Source organism: Bombus huntii, chromosome 18 (genome assembly GCF_024542735.1).
Source record: "Bombus huntii isolate Logan2020A chromosome 18, iyBomHunt1.1, whole genome shotgun sequence".
Taxonomy (NCBI): Eukaryota; Metazoa; Arthropoda; class Insecta; order Hymenoptera; family Apidae; genus Bombus; species Bombus huntii.
This window is the reverse complement of record NC_066255.1, coordinates 3,583,999-3,601,379: the sequence shown is the minus strand read 5'-3', so window position 1 is coordinate 3,601,379 and position 17,381 is coordinate 3,583,999. Positions and strand designations below refer to the sequence as shown.

The window sequence follows — 17,381 nt, the reverse complement described above, 5'->3', positions numbered from 1 at the left end:
CGCGGAGAACCGTGGCTATGAAAACCGATTGTGAACACGGCGACGATATTGCTTGTTAACTGATCGATTCGTAGAGTCTGCGTATCTTCTTCCGTGGTAAAGTACGTAGATCCGATAGAGCGGAGCATCGGTGGAGCAAGCACGAAGCAATCGTGAATCGTGTTCCAAGAGAGCGAAAAGGTCTGGTGTGGATTGTTCGAAGGGAGGGAGGAGTTAGATAAAAAAAATCTCTGGTTTGAGACGAAAGGGACGAGATAATAAAAGGAGATAGATAAGAGAGAAGAGAAGACACGAGGGAGAAACGCAGCGAAAATTTGTGGAGTTCCCGGAGGAAAACCGGAGACCGTCGGACGGACCAACGGAATCCCAGGCAAGCTAAACCGAAAGTTACGGGTACGATTAGAAAGATCGATACGAAATTTCAAACTGGAGAAATTGTGGGTGGCGTGTTTACGAGCTGACCGGGAGAGACACGAGCGAACTGTGGAGGCACGAGACGAAACGAAAGACGTGGCAAGCGTAAAAACGAAGGAGAATCGGATGAGGGAAAAAATGGATAAACGCGTGCGAGGCTAATCTACAAAAAACTGCTGGCTGGCTAGAAAGCAAAACACGAAAAAGAGGGAGCGGCAAGGAAGAAAACGAGAGAAGAGAGCGTAGAGAAAAGGAAGGACAAGGAAGGAGGAGGAGAACAGAGAAAGAGAGACGTATCGTGCGAGACGTCCGAAAGCTGCACAACAGTGTTGGGTATAAGGCAACGTGGTGAACAGGACTGCACTGGCAAGAGAGAACGCAGAGAAGAGAGTAGAGCGGTGTCGAGCAGACAGAGCCGAAGAGAGCAAAGCGGAGAGAAACGTGTGGTATGGACGAAACGCGAGAGCGTGGTGTAGCGAAGCGAGAGCAAACGAGAGGTATCCGCGGCTGAAAAGAAACGAAGAGAGAGCTGGAGGTATAGGCAGCAGCGAAGATCAGAGAGAGGCGAGTCAGTGTGGAGAGAGAGAGCCATTCATCTTGGCGCGCCTAGGCGGGCCGCGATTGGTCCACCTCGGATAAGGGAGCGGCGCGATTGGTCGGCTCTGTTTACCAGCTGGTACCCCAGCGCGCTCGAGGATCGTAGAAGAGAGGGGGGAACAGAACGGAGAGACAAGCGGCGCCATTATTGTAAGGGGTTACATTTAGCTGGCCGTGGGTTGTAGTACGCGGCGTTCGGGATAGGGGGCTATAGTACCTTCATGCATGGCCCATAAAGGATTCGTCGACTATCCGAGAAGTACGCAAGAAACGGCTTCTAACACCTGACAGGGGCCACGCTCTTCTCTTCTCTTCTCTCTCCTCGTGCCGTCGCCTCGATCGCCGTCGCAGCCCAATTTCCTCACTGGGACCGCTGTGTTGGATCAGCTGGGTGGGCCCGACCGACGAAAGACCCGCTGCTTTATTGTCGCTCGTCGTCCCGATGTGGAAGGAATCGTAATTACCATAAAGGAATCGTAACGTCAACCCGAAAACCATACCTGGACAGTGGATCCTTTTCGGCCCGGTGTTGTGATCGACTGCACGATCGTTCAAAAGGACACGCGACGGAGGGAAACGAATGATCTGGAAACGTTCCGGTGTGCCGTCTGCCGTCGCGAGCTATCCGGTAATCGCGATCATCCGCCTACTAGCGATATCCATTCTTGTTCGCTCGCGTCCGCTATCGTTTCTGTGATAATGTGTAAAGTTGCGTAAGTGACGATCAAAGTGGGGGTCAAAGGTAACGGATAAACAAGGGAAAGTAGAAAGACAGGCAGAGGAGGAGAAGGAGGAGGTGGAGGAGGTGGAGGAGGAGGAGGAGGAGAAGAAGAACTATTACGACGACGATTGAGTACGAAAAGTGAGAAAGAAACGACGGGACATAAAGAGAAAACGAATAATCGAACAATAATCGTGTACGTGCGTTGAGTGCAAACAAAATTTGGATCGATCCAAGATCGACAAATTATATTATTTAGTGATATAAGAACGGTGATCGGCGTGGAAGAGTGTGCGTGAAGATGAAGCAGCCGCTGGCAGATTTGCCGGCACGGTGTCGGTGTTGAGACACTGGACCCGGTCTCTGTGTCCGGGCGTGTCTTCGGCATCGAGTCCGAAATCGGCACCGGCTACAGCCGATATGAGTTCGAAATTCATAATCGATAGTATGCTACCTAAGTACCACCAACAGTTCCATCATCAACAGTTGTTCTCGAGCGCGAACCCCGGCACGATCCAGGCGTGTACGACAAGTCCGGCCACCGCAAGTTTAGAATCGAGTTTATCCGCGGCTGCAGTCGCGGCCGCGGCAGTGAATTACGCGCAACAGCACAATTCTCCTAGCCCGACGGGCTCGAGTCCACAGCACTCAGGAAGTTCAGCCTCTACGTCACCGGCTGCACGTACCACCTCTAGCATGTATCCATACGTATCGGCGGCAGCGGCGCACCATCATCATCAGCAACAACAAGCGGTAGCGGCAGCGGCCTTCGGTGCCACGTCCAGCATGGTGCCAGGCTTCGGTTCGACCGCGGCTTCGAGCGCCGCGTTGGCCGCGGCCGCGGCTGTCGACGCCGCCACCGCCGGTGACAAATCTTGCCGTTATACCGCCAGTCTTACCGGAAATGTCGCACCAACGTCCGCCGATCCCATGGTAAATTATACCCTTGGTCATCATCATCAGAACGGCGCTACACCTGGTAGCCTGGTCTCGTCCGCGTCAGCCTCGTCGGCAGTTTCCGCTGCATCCGCCTCCATGGCTGCAGCTGCACAATTCTATCATCAGGCCGCCGCTGCATCGGCTGTCGTTGATCCTTTGACATCATGCCAACAACCTACCACCGGACAACCCGGCATCTCGGACATACCGCGATATCCATGGATGTCAATCACCGGTAAGTCCGTAATTGTTTTCTCTCTGATTCTTGCTGATATTTCATACGTAACATGTATTCCTTTGACTTGCTTTCGACGCCGCTTCATGTCTAGCATGGTTCTGAAACGTATGTAGCTACACGCATTAATGACCGAACGTCGGATGTTGTTCTTGATAATGCGTCAGAGATAACGATATAATTGTATACGTACCGTTGGATGAAAGTACAAGCAGAATGATCGTTAAAAAATAATGAATTTGCCGTTTTATTTATGTCTGTATTTATCGCTAGTCACGGAGAATGGCAGAAATTTGCAAGTTAAAACGTCCACCATATTTCGTAGTAATAAATTAACGAAACAATAAATTAAGCTCGACTCGAATCTAAATTTATCATCTCGTGTAAAATCGATAATAGCAACGTTTTATCGTTGGTCGGAATCATGGAAAATACATGAACTATAAAATGTACAAAATCTACAAAATTATAAATTTTTGCTCATTTTTTAACTATTGTGCATGGCGAAATCATATGTCCTTTTTTAATGTTCTTTCTTTTGCTCTATATTTGTGTTAATAAAAAGAGCATAAAAAATATAGAAATAGCGTGTAAGAGATTATATTCGCAAATGACAAATCGTTGAATCTCGAGCGATAGATGGAAACTGACCTACGCTACACGTGTTTACAGTCATTCTTTCTGCAGGGGGCAACTATGTAGAGTATGTAGTTGTTAGAACATTGTTATGCCTCGAATGTTTCGTAAAATGCGCTAGAAGCATGCTCGAGCCATTGCTCGTGACCTGAACTAGAATAGAAATATCCCATAAAACTAATTGTAGCGGTATAGATATTAATATGTGTAGCTTTCTCGTGTAGCTAATCATATTAACCTATTTATTTTCGACCTTATGATTTATTTTGTACTTTTACAACATCAACTCAATCTGTTATCAGCAATATGAACATAATTTATATCTGATCGATCGATGATAACGGCCCAATTTACGTTATTACCATAACTCGTCGAAAAAGTCATAGCAGATACATAGAACGGAATTAACTAGATATTCTATGTTCAGTAGATCCGATATTAATAACGAATCGACAATAATATTATTCCATAACGCGCACTTACCATTTGCATGTCATTATTCTTGGTCAGGTACGTTGCTCACATTGCTTTCGTACAACTTTGTAACTTGAAAATAGCGCCATGTGCGTTTTTCAAACGTTACACGAACATAAACCCGTTCTTTGACAGACTCGTTAATTTACGTAGAATTCCATTTTGTTCCTCTTATTGCTTTAAGTTGTTATCGGCGAAACAAACAATACGTAAAAATTTCGTCGATTTCCAATTTACAGAAACAATAGAGTTGATCGGACGATAGCGGTATTTGCAATGTGATCATCGTAGACCTGAAATTTTTGCCCGATTCCAGCGACCAGCTATTCTCTGTGTTGTGTATAATGCATTCGGAGTACAGGTCGTATAAGCGCCTTTGTTCGAGGCAGTATTAGCGCGAACAAAGTGCCGACGGCATTTTACCGCCATTTACCGTATTTGTGACGGTCGGACAAATCCGTCGTCGACGTTGTGTTTTTCTCAACGACGCCCGTGAAAAGCATTCGCGTGTGTACGTGTTTTTAAAAGCAATTCAACTCACCGGTCTGCATTGTTTTTCGTGTTCGTGTCGTCGCGGTCGTCCAGATGAGTTGCACACGAGGCGATGCACGTCCTCCATCGAAAATGTAACGAGGGGTGCTGGGGCTTCTTCAAGGTTCGTTTCCGATGCCGCACACCAATGAAAATAAACCAATCCGACATATATAATTGGCTTTCGTGATACGTGCACACTTGCTTTGTCTTGTGCACTGAAGATAGAACGTTTTCTTGAAAGATCGTGCGATATCGTTCGCGTGAATCGATGTTATCTCGTCAGAGAATTTTCAACGGACAATGGCCACACTTAATTTCACAATAACGATATACGTTTGACCGTGTTTTTGAATAACTATCGATCTAATTCACTTCGTCATTTATCAACCGGTTGGTTTATGCTCTTCTAACGAACAATTGCTTGAAAATTTTGCTTCATTCGCTCGATGCAAATGGCGCGTAGAATTCACACATTATACGAATCAACACCTCCTAGCGTTCAGGCTTAAAATTACAGCAACGACGAAATTTGATAGAGCGCGCCACGATACGTACGCCATGTACGACTACAGTTCGATGAAGCCATTAATCGTCGTTGAATGTACAAATTATTTTTCAAAGTTCGTTTGGCTATCAATACTGTACAATAACGTTTCTCTTGCACCATATTACCACGCTTCCGTGCATTTTCCCGAACAGAAGATGCCAAGAAAGGATTTGTTCATTATATTTGTAAGTAATGTACATCCTAACGTGTTAACGTTTGCCATAAATCATATACCAACCAGTTTTCTGGTTATTTTTAAACCAATGTTTGTGAATTGCGTATTTTCGAAGGGAGAAAATTTTGCCTACGGCTAACGGGTACTGGGAACACGCACGAGAGAAGAATTTGACTTATGTAAGCCATACCCGCCGAGTCTTTCTAACATGTTTTAATGCGTGCTTCTTGTAATGTTTTTTTTATTGTCATACGGTATTCGTGAAACGAACGATCATGGTATCGACTTGATAACATCAAATCGACGTTTAAATCATAACGGTACAGACAGTGTCTGATTTTTCTCAACACGTGCTTCAATGTAATTTATAACGACGTTGGTTTTTATTGGGCTCTTGTACGGCAATATTTGCCTTTGAGCATAAGCAACAGAGGGAAAAAAAGGTCGCGGAGAACTGTCTTCTTTTTTCATCCTCCATAGCGCAGCTTTATCGGGCAACGTTCGCAAGAAGTGTCTATTCGTGATTCAATAAAGTCCTTATCTGGTTTACGAGTGCGTAAGAATAACTTTACGAGCCGAGAACGAAGGGAACGCCGTCTCTCGCGGTAGTCACTCGAATGTAACGCAGCCGAGAGATTTATTGGGATAAATTCTATGCCGGGAATGGTTAGTGTCCGCGATTAGTCTACCGAGCGATTAATTGAAGACGTTGTACTGTACTCATGGGCAACGCATGTCGCGAGATACCGCTATGTCTCGGCTGAAATAAGAGGTTATGTCGTTCCGATCGGACCGTACGTTGCGATCATTGTCGTGAAACGGCGGGTACAGAAATCAACGTTTAGGATAATCTAGTGACATTTCGGTTTAATCGACGGAACAGACAGAATGGGAACGGGATTAAGCGGCTGGTGCGCTGGAACGTTTCACGATCGTGCTTCTAATCCACTTTTCCAGCAGGCGAAGTTGCAGCGAAGGCTTTGCGTGCTGGAGTTGCCGCGAATTTCCTACTTTCTAATTGCGTATCCCTTGGAATAAGTTTTGCTTACTTGCATGCGTCCTCTTCGTTTCTCTGTTATTCTTTGTCTCTTTCTCCTTCTCTTCTCGACGAATGTTTTGGTCTTGCTGTGTGTGTACGGTTCGTCTGTCTGTATGGGTAGTTTATCTGAAGTGTGCATGCTTTTCACGGGTGGGTTGAAGCGCCCGATAATCTCCGTATCGGATCGATTGACACTAATTACGACGTTTCTATTTTTGCTTTCAGATTGGATGAGCCCGTTCGACAGAGTCGTGTGCGGTGAGTACCATCTCATTGTTATTGTCGTAGTTATTTCGCTGAAACATTTTGGCTAAAAATTTTGTTTACGGAGCGTTGATATTGAAGACGAGATTTCTATACTCTCTGGTACTTATCACCATAGTAAGCGAGGCTTGCACGTTTCACAAGTTTTTAAAGAATTTCAATGCTGAGCGGAATTTTGACATTGTCAGCTTGAAACGACCAAGGAGATGAAACAAGACCCCAAACACACAGGGGCCAATCTGTTCTCAAGCGTGCGCTGTTGCCACATATGGCAGCCATATTTTCGAACGTAAGAGCCGGTTTCATTCACGAAACGCAATCATACGAGACGATTACCAGTTTTTCATGGCTTCTATTTCAACTGTCGGTCACATTTTCGGTTTTATGATCGATTCCGCGATTCGTATTCAAAACCATCGTACCAAAGCAGATTATTAAATTATTCAGCAACGCAAGGTGACAATTAGCTTATCAACAACTAATTTCTTCTCCATTGTTTCTTTCGTCGATGGCTAATCGGATTAGATCGAAGGCGCATAGGTTGAACGAATACACCAATTTTCACATATATAGTCAATCCGTAAAAGATTCTTTTTCGCAGTAAAAGTTTAAGCTTGAAAAGATTCAAGCGATAAAAAAAACAGTGGCCGCGCGCCATTAAACTTTATTCACAATTTCCCCTAACAATATATCCGTGAAATAAGTTGTTTTAAAGCTAATTCGTACGCCTGTTTCTGCCGTTTGATCTCTCCCAGATGATTCCCGTAGTTGTCGCCTTTATAAGATGGCGCTGTTCGCGGATTCATTGCGACGTAAAAAAAGTGTCCTTGGAGAACGCAAGCGGTCCGTGTGGCGCTCCAAAGTGTGTCAAGAAAAGTCAAGGGCACCGCTTAAAGGTCGTTTACTCGAATCCTGGTGCCGGTAGCACGTGCTACCGACTCGTACCCTATTCATTTATGTTAGTTGCGCATGCAAGAAGGACATGTATACACCTGTCGTCAGCGTGATAATGTTGGCCGCAAATTATACCCGTGACTATGTTTTATATGGCCTATTACGGGCTCACAATGACGCAGTAAATAGCGATTAGGTGAAATTAAAACTTCACCTATTGGACTTATCGCGATGTTTTGTTTACATTTGGTGGATCATAATTTCAAATAGGAATACGGGTGCGATTACGACAGGAAGTCGCTAGTGTACGATGGGAACAGTTACCTGCTGGTAAATCACATCCAAATTTATTCATATAAACGAAGCACAATTGGCCTTTGTATGTTCCGTCGTTCCGATCCTACTCTGGGAATAAACCTGTTCCTTCGATAATATCTTCGACAGTGAAATTGATCATTGAACGTTAATGCCTTTTTGAAGAATTATTATCTGAATCGTATTACGATTCGCGATATTTTTAAACCAACGTATATATCTTCGACTCGAATTCGCGTCGAGTCACAATCGTATCGGCGCTGCGTCCCGTCTATTCGTCTGCGTCTATTCGTGTTTTTTAAACATGATTCTGTAAGCAGGTTTAGAATTGCTGCTTTAGGAGATAATACGTAGCTTCTCCGGCGCCATCCACGATAGACGTCTGTGCGCGTCGAGAGCGCGAAGGAAACGTGACGTTAATGCATTTGGAAGTTGGGGTGCGTCAGCCGAAATACCTGTGGGAATGTTGCACAGAGACCTCCAGGATGCTTGACTAATTGTAATTGAAGTTATGTACGCGAATCAACGTTAGCCCGGGGACACACGATGCATAATGCATCGTCCATCCGTGGCGTATTTCTTCCTCCCCTATCTCTTTTGCATCGACAATTGCGAGTCACAGACCCGCCATCTTCTCCACCGGGATATCTCAGCGATTGCGTTGTAAAATTAGTCAAGACGTTTTTATTAACGTCCCCCGGCTTTATTTTATGGACTGTGGAACGACGAAGATAAATTCGTTGCTAAAATCTGCCACGTCGTGTTTTCGCGTTCGCTTCTTCGCTGCGAAAATTCTCAAGTTTTCGATAAATCTACAGATGCGTTTAAAACGAAGGCGTCTACTGTCGAAAAAGCTGCTTCGCGACGTGATAATAAATAAAGGATTTCCGAAATTGGAATTCGTCGGAAAGGGCAAGTTTTGAAATTGCGCGATACTCTGTCGCATTCGCTATGAAGTAATATAAAAATAGCACTTTGAATTCAACTCAAGCGGCGTCATTCTTTTTCTTCCACTCGCTGCAATATCCGTCGTCGTGTCTATGGACATAATCTATCGCCGGTACGTGAATGTACTACGCTTTCCAGTATAGAATTGGGATTGGTGGCTGGGTGGCTTCGAAGCCTGTACCGATAGAATACCATGGCATCTCACCTTAAAATTCTATCTGCAGCAAAATTTACGTACCCGCGTAAATACGCGTTTCTCCTCTGTCGAATATTTTTTAGACGTATGCACATCGAAATATGTTTGAAACGTATGACGATAGAGGGTCGACGGCGATTAACTGAAAAGCTGTAGCTTCCTTCGCGGAGAGAGAAATGCGCATTGCGACAAGTTATGCATACGTCTTACGCACGCGTTTCGCGTCGTAAAATTAGGAAAGAACCGCATCCATTTTATAATACAGAATTAACTTGCAGATACGTATATATCTAATCTTTCACTGGTGGTATGTGAACGTACTGCATTTTGAGGTCAGGGATCGGCGGCCTGCTGATGGCTCCATGGATATTCCGCGAGTCTGTTTTTCTCTGTGTTCGTTGCGTACTTTCATCCTGGACTGCGACCAAATTTTCAGTCAATAACTTATATAACTACGAGCAATTGTATCTTCGCTATTTTGACGGTCGCCAACAGTCATGTTGGATAGGTAATGAATATTAATTTCGTTCGTTAATCGTATACGAAGACGTTGGTAGCCTTCGAAATAGTATAAAAATGTGAGAAACTTGTACGATAGTTGTATAATTCTATTTATTGCGGAATGTTTGACGCTTTCTCGATAAGAGTCGTTGGTTAGTAAACATCTACTTGCATTTTGTGTATGGTTAGCAATCAGCAGATAATGTATAATTTATAAACAGTTCGATCTGCTGGTAACAGTGCGCGAGTAAACATTCTTGTTAGCTTACTCAGGACTATACCGCACAGCCGTGCCGTGTTTTCTCCACCCCTTGATTAACTCTCGCTGCTGCTGTGTCGTTCCAGGAATCGTTTACCCCCGTAACCGTAACGGAGAAGAGCAACAATAGTAAAATCTTCTAAATTACAAGCTGCGCTCCTCCTCTTTTTACCTCACCGTTGAACCGTTGACGCGCACTCTGGGAAACATGGCGCATTTATTTTACTTCCTGTCGCAAAAATATAAAGCACGGCTAGACAATCTACAAATAGCATTATATCGTCGTGATAATATTTTCGCTATATATTATTTTATAGCGAACGACGGCTACATACAAGGACGACGAGTTACATCGGACAAATAATCTATTACAGTGAAAGATAAATCGACCGGCGATTATTCCAGACGATAGGTTTAGGGTGTGACGGGTTGGAGTAATTTTTGTTAGCCACCTTTCCATAATACCGCAGTTCAACGAGTCTTTAATCTATCTCTAGAGTCCGTAAACGGGTGTGCGCATTTTGATGCGAGGGCTCGGTAGCCTGCGGACGTCTACTTGGATTTCGGTGTGTACACAGGTCTAGCACGAGATAATGTATAATTTATAATCAGACCGTTTCTCTGGCAACAGTGCGCCACTGCATGGACTGAATCTTCCGCCCCAAAAGCCGCCAACCCCTCATTAGCATTCGATGATGGCTGCCGCGTCCTGCAGCGTCCGTATTATCCCATTTCATCGTTCCTACCTCCCCTACCTGGGCTTCTGCTCGTTTCCACCCGCCTTCGCTCCCTCCCATTTTCTCTCTATGTCGCTCTCTCTTCCCTATTTTACACCTATCCCACTCTCGTCCGACGCTGTACCGTAGAGTCCATCAAGCGGTAGAAGAAGAGCGACGCAATTTGAAATTTCGAATAAAGAATGGTCATTTTTTCTTGAAAATGACGATATCATGGACCTTCGGATAGCATAATACAAAATTAATAGATATTTCATTTGTAGGAATTTTATCTTTTTGAACGACAAGGCTATTTCACTCGACCCCTCGGGTATCCTTTCGTTTGTATTGCCGCAAGTAAGAAATTCTGTCGAGGGTAGAGGCTGGAGAAGTGCGCGACGTTAAGGGTAATCTTGGAAGGTGATTGCGTTCAAGAATTCCGGCGGGAAGCCTCGCTTCCGCAGGCTGAGAGAAGTCGGAGCCAGGTCAGGACCGTGTTGTCACTGAGATTATTGAAACTGCAGTTTTATGGGCCTTAAAAGCAGTTTAATTGCTGTTATATAAGTGTTTATGCGCTGCCAGGTTTGGCCTCCGCCTGCGCCACCCCAAACGTTTATTTTATGGTCATACGACGGCGCGTACCCCGTTTTGTCGCGTGCCGAACCCATCATACCAGTCAAATCCTCCGGACGACCGGCCGATTCTAAATGTCACCGTAGATTCACACTCAAGCCTTCTTGGAAAAATACCTTCTGTCTTTTTCTCAGGTCGAGAGAACAGCCTCGAACCTCTCTGCTCGACGGTTATTTTCGGTTACTCAAGGTAAACCTTGTGGGATCGTCATAAGCACGAGTTAGCTATGCTTTCCTTTTTCTTTTCTTTCTCATTAGCTTCTAATCACGATTATTGAAATATATATGTATATGCAATAGCAATTAGTCTTGTTTATTCTACTATCAGTCATCGATCTTGTGTGTTTTATGTAATTTTGTTTATTGGCGAAGTTTCATACTCGATGTACGTATAATCGACAACGATTATTAGTATTAGTAGTATTATCAACTACTAGTTTTTCAATGCCATAGAAACTAAACGTCAAACGTGCCAATTGCAAATATACGTATATATACGTTTCGTTACAAGTACGCGTATCGTCTGCCTCCATTCATACTTATTCATACGATATGCTTTATTTCGAGGTTCTCGAGTCCTCTTTGCTCATTTCCTTCGCTGAAATTCTCCGGCCCGGTTACCACACGTATACGTTTCACGGCGATACGCTTTATTTTCACAACGATAATATGCAAACGATTATGTCGCGTGCTACGTTACAAGTCGTTACAGATTTACCAAACGTCCAGTCAGAATGTTATGCGACCGAATAGAATCCTATGGCGAATATCGACTTCGCGCAGCTATGATATATATATTTACTATACGATATACAGGGTGGTTGGTAACTAGTGGTACAAGCGGAAAGGGGGTGATTCTATGCGAAAAAAGAAGAAAATATAGAATAAAAATTTTTCATTTGAGACTGTCTTCGAGAAAATCGATTTTGAATTTTCGCTCGGTACGCGTGCGGTATGTTATAACGGATCTCACCGTAGATCGTTGTCTCGATGGAAAAATTAAAAAAAAAAAAAAAATTAAAAAAATTTTGTTCTATATTTTCGACTTCTTTTTTCGCGTAGAATCACCCCTTTTCCGCTTGCACCACCAGTTATCAACCGCCCTGTATATATATTATACGATATATATTATATATTACGAAGTATATTTACTACGAAGCATTTGTCTATTATCTCGCTGTTTTCCCTTCTTTCCTGAATAAAGTAACAAGCTCCAAAGACATACACCGCGGTGATTGTTTCAAGAATCGTGTTACATCGTTTTCAGAGAGCGAATGAATCTTTTTATTCTCTACGCGAGATGGATTATTATACGCGTTCGTTTGTTAAAGAGACGAGTGATAAAATCGTAATAGTGGGTGTATATTAAAATAATTTTAAATACCTGTACAGAAGTGTAGTATATGCTGGTCTTAATCGTCGCTCGTTCGTCGTCTACCGTTTCACTGTACGCTCGCTAGTCGACTGTGTAACCCGCTGTAATGAATGACCTACAGAGCACGTTCGTCTATTGATATCGATCGGTGGTATTACCAAAACTATAAACGTAACTCCGATTGACGATTAGAAGAAACAACGGCGATAATGTTTTGTTCGGAGTTTGTTTACCTTCGTACGTAGCAAATGAAAAAAAACGTTGGCACCGCAAGGCACATTGTCGCTCTTTTTTCGTTTCGTATTTTCCGTTCGCTCATGTGCCGCTACATCTACTACTTATTAGCAAGTATAAAAAAATTTCTCCAAGGCTGGTCGAATTTTACAAGGTCGACCCTTTTCTTTAGCCTTTTTTACGGTTTCACCTCTATTCCGAAGACTGGCTTTTTTTTCCAAACCTGACGTAAACTTTCACCGCGCACCCTTTGTCGAGAGTCGCGCGCGCTCTTTCCCATCCCTTAAAAAGCAGTAAAGTTTACGGGGAAATCTATTACGACAAGGAAAGAGCTAAAAAGCCGATGTCTCTTGGTGACGTTCGTAAATCATGGTGGTTTTCAGCCGAGTGAAAGTAAAGGCTTCGTATCTGTTATAGGAATCAATCAGGTTGTATCTGTCCGAGGTTTCACAGGTTTTTTACATAAATCCGTATTCTACAAACGGGACAACAAGTTTAACGTGGAAATTTCATTAGATGAACGTTAAACAGATTTTGTTCAATTTAATCGATTAGTTTTATTTTGTCTCGAATTATTATTGTTTCAATAGACTCTGCTATTTATCATTTTTACGTTGCTTCTATCTTCCTCTTTTCTTTAAATAACTTTGTTATTAACAAACATTGTGGAATACACGAAAGTAGCATATATGTGGAAAGAAACTGTCTGTATTTTAACAATGTCTATTGAAATATAACGTCACATGGACCGGAAGGGAACAGCAGCGTTTAAGTTTAAAACGATCTATTTGTCAGAAGATTCTCGTTCTCTGCATCAACGGGGAAGTTGAAATTACCGAGTTAGTTGAAATTCAGTGAAGTCTATGAAAACGCAAATAGTATCGGAACCTTTGTCTCGCACGGATGAATAAGAGAACATGCAAGTTGCGGTTTCGACTGGCGTAAGAAGCCGCACACGAGCGTGTTCTAATTTATAAACTCGTTCAGCGAACAGATGAGCAGGGGAGCCGTGGTCGAGGCGGTGTGTGTCGTGTTCCATCGTATATTCAGCGCTGCCATTTGCGCAAGCGGGAAGAAAGGGTCGGAAAAATCGAACTGTAGACTGTAGGTGAACAGCAACCGGAGAAACACGGACTCGCGGCGTATCCCATTCCAGGAATACCGATAATTATCGTAGGGGGAACAATTTATCGTAATTACACTGGCGGCGCTATCTGTTTCTCGATAGCTGGCGAGTCGGCTCGTTCGTTTTTCCAGCAGCGTGTATTTCTTCTTCTTCTTCTTCTTCGTTTCCCCTTCGTTCGAAGTCGTCCGATGTTGCACCGTGGGGGGAAAAAAATACGCGAGACACATAACAAGGGAACAAGAAGAGGAATGATATTTCGTCTGCCGTGTTATTTCTCTCGCCTAGTTCTCCAACGTGCGTGTACAGGTTTTGCAATTTTTCGGTTGGCGAGAACGTTTCCAGGTTGAATTATTCCAGGAAATTCGGCTTGATTCTCGGCGGAGCCGGCAGGCCGCTGCTAAATATTCAAGTTAGTAACATTTTGCGCTCGCGAAATTACAAAAGACTGAGGCATTGTACAATGGTAGGTAGTTAGAGTAAAATAGTGCGCTCGCCACGGCCGTTTGGCCGGCTCTCAGCTGCTAACAGGATTTTGTTAAAATACGATTATACCTAGCGAGAAGGAGGATTGAGATAGCGGTAGGTACGACCGTTCTAATGAAAACTTAGGTTTAGAGGTTGGATCGTCGCATAGCGTCTTGCATACCAATGCTGTCTGGAAATTCATGAGGTCGTCGCTCGAATTACCGGAAAAATAATTTCGCGGTCGATTTAAAGGAGAGCGCCTTAATTGCGAGTTGCATTCGCTTTGCATGGCAAGAGAAGCCGAGTTTGGAACGTATCCTAATCGTCCGACTTGATTTTCTTTATTTTGGTAAAAGCGTAATGATTTTTCTTCTTTGCAAAGAGAGAGAGAGAGAGAGAGAGAGAGAGGGAGGTAATTTTCTCTGTTCGTTAGGAATAATGTTACACAAGGCCGGTTCTCGGCTAACTGTCGGCTGCATAATTCCTCAAAATCCAATTACTAATTCGAGAGAAGTTGTCCTCATCGACGGCGAGTACGCGTAGAAAAGGAAATTGCCGCCTCTTCGAGTGAATTCGAGCCTTATTTCCTCGACAGCGTAGCCGCGATTAGCTAAAAGTTCCACTATAACAAACATCTCGTTTGGAGTTTTCGTTGGATATCCTATTCTTGCAAGCAGCCGAGTTTGCGTCCAACTTGTCTTCATCGCTATGCCCGAAACTTTCAACTTTAGCGCGGCGTTTAAGAGAAAAATTGCATCTCTCGACCGAAACTTGGGACATCTCGGCGTTTCACGCTCGCTCGAATGCACAGTGCAACCGGAAGCAAAGTTCCTTGCTTCAAAATGAAGATGGCAGCGTTTTACATTTCATTTGGTCGTAGACAAAAGAAAGAACGAGGATCTTTCCTGTTTTTCCCTCGATCCTCGCGTCGAAATCCTACTCGTGAAAATGTAATCGTCCCTACGCGTCATCCTGTTACATCCGAACCGGTGAAAAAATCGTTTCTCTCGATGTTAAAATTTCTGCACGCCTCGTTTCACGTGCACCTCGCGTCGATAGAACAAAGTTCGAAAAAATCAAATCGAAAGAGGTAAGTTTCAGCCGACAGATATGGAGGTGCGTGACGGTCGTTAAAACTTGGAGAATGTCACTTGGTAGATATAACACGGACAGAGTGTTATTTTCACGGTCGATAAAATTTTACGGGAAGGATAGAACGATCCGGTGAAATATGTGACGAATAAGGATGTGCGAAGATCGTTAAATAGCCGTAGAATTCCTCGGCGTCTACCGACAAATCGACCATCCTTTAAATCGGTTCTACCTGATCGTCGATTAAATTAACCGATTATTTAATTAAATGCGACGACGTCCAACAATCGACGACGTTTCTTTCGTACAAACGCCTTTTATGTTTTCATTATATGAAATCATAAAACGTCTGTTGCTTTTCTAACCCTTTCTATTCTATCTTGAAATTTGCATCGCGAAACAGACTATATCGACACGCAGTTTCTCACTGAAATTCTACTTTATCCGCCAGAACGGATGCTCGCGAGAAACTTTAATAAAGATGAACGCGAACGAGGGCAGTTGATTGTTGCGCGTTCTGTTGTTAGCGACAGTGGTTGGCGTTCTTCAAGTGGAACGCTTTCGTAGTTGCACGAACATAGCGCTGACACGCGAAACGACGTTGTCCAGGCGAGAAAACGTGCTCACCGGCTAGAGAATGCGATTCAGACGTTCAACTACGTAGTCGTCGTATCTAACAGAGAGAGAGAGAGAGAGAGAGAGAGGAAAGCGTGGCGCGGTTGGATAGCCGTGCTACTCCCGTGGCTGTGCGCCACGCCACGCCATACCATGTCACGCTGGTGGAGAACGACCCCCTGGCGAGTACTATCGTAACAAATGTGCCCGTTTGCATAACACGACGACGAGCAATTCGGGTAGGTTTGACGGTGCGCGATATAGACCTTTAGCCGTGAGAGGCGAGAGAGAAAAAGAGAGAGAGAGAGAGAGAGGAGAGAGAGACCTGGACGAAGAGAAGGGGCAAAGACCACGGCTCTCTGCTCTTCGGAGAGAATGGCAGGGGAAAGGGAAAAGGACACGAGGAGTCGAAGCTGGAGCCTCCTTCCTCTCCCGTGAGACTCCACTGTATAATCTACGCCTTCGGATAGCCAATACCGAACGAAGGAATTGCTCCGGAATGCTCCACCTCGATGTCAGGTAGATTTACCGCTGATCAGAATTACGATGTTTACGTTCGCGTAACGATCAGGGCTTGATTTACGCCACTCGGAATTTAGTCGGCGGCGTTCTAATTGTTCGCGGTCGGCTAACCATTATCGAGCACCCGTCCCCCGGACATCCAGTCGACGTTCGACGAAGATGGAATGCGTGTGCAACTCGGAGCCCTTCGAGATAACTGTCATCGAATTGGAAATTGTCGCGTTATGGCTCGATCTTTCACCTCTGAATAGAAATGCTACATGATGAACAGAAAACAACTATCGACGAATTGTAAACGAATTCTAGCACGAATTAATATACGCGATAGTGCGATAGCGTTAAGTAGTTTCGACAAACCAGCCGCAAACATCGTATAGCGTTTAAATGTATTACGAGCGAATTAAGTTGCTCGTTAAACTAAACGTCGTTCGCGCACGATTAAGAAATTTCATTCTATCGACGACGCTCGAACCTGATCGTTACGCTTTCCACGATTCGCTCGTGGAAGTCTCGCGACGCCTTGGTTGCAGAGTGGAACGACACGACGGAATATCTCGTACAATAACCTTCGAAATTTCGAAGCTCACTGTGGCCCCCGTCGTATTACAGAAAGAGGGGGCAACGTACACTTGCACACACCGGCACCGATCCGGTCTAGATATCGCGTGAGTACGTCGCCGTGCTCTTTCACGGTACACCCCTGATACAGCTTATCACGACTTTTATCCCTCGATAAAAACTAAAGGCTCCATTTCCAGCTTTTGTACCGTCCCGCGGCTCCGCTGCAGGATATTACGCCTCTTCTCTTTATACTTATGTACGTGAACAACCCGACCGGTAGTCGTAGTGCACATTCCTGTCTCTGTGTATTTCCGTGTACTTTCATGCTCTTGCGCTTATACATGTGTATGGGTGT

General features: G+C 44.3%; 1 protein-coding gene across 1 annotated transcript in view; it reads left to right on the top strand.

Moving 5' to 3' along the window:
- The first annotated feature begins 1,848 nt into the window (after positions 1 to 1,848).
- Positions 1,849 to 17,381, top strand: part of LOC126875582 (homeobox protein abdominal-A homolog) — a 29,810-nt gene continuing 14,277 nt past the window's right edge. The window contains exons 1-2 of the mRNA XM_050638533.1: positions 1,849 to 2,906; positions 6,537 to 6,569. Coding sequence (XP_050494490.1) covers positions 2,153 to 2,906; positions 6,537 to 6,569 — 787 coding nt within the window. The 5' untranslated portion in view covers positions 1,849 to 2,152. The remainder of the gene's footprint in view (positions 2,907 to 6,536; positions 6,570 to 17,381) is intronic.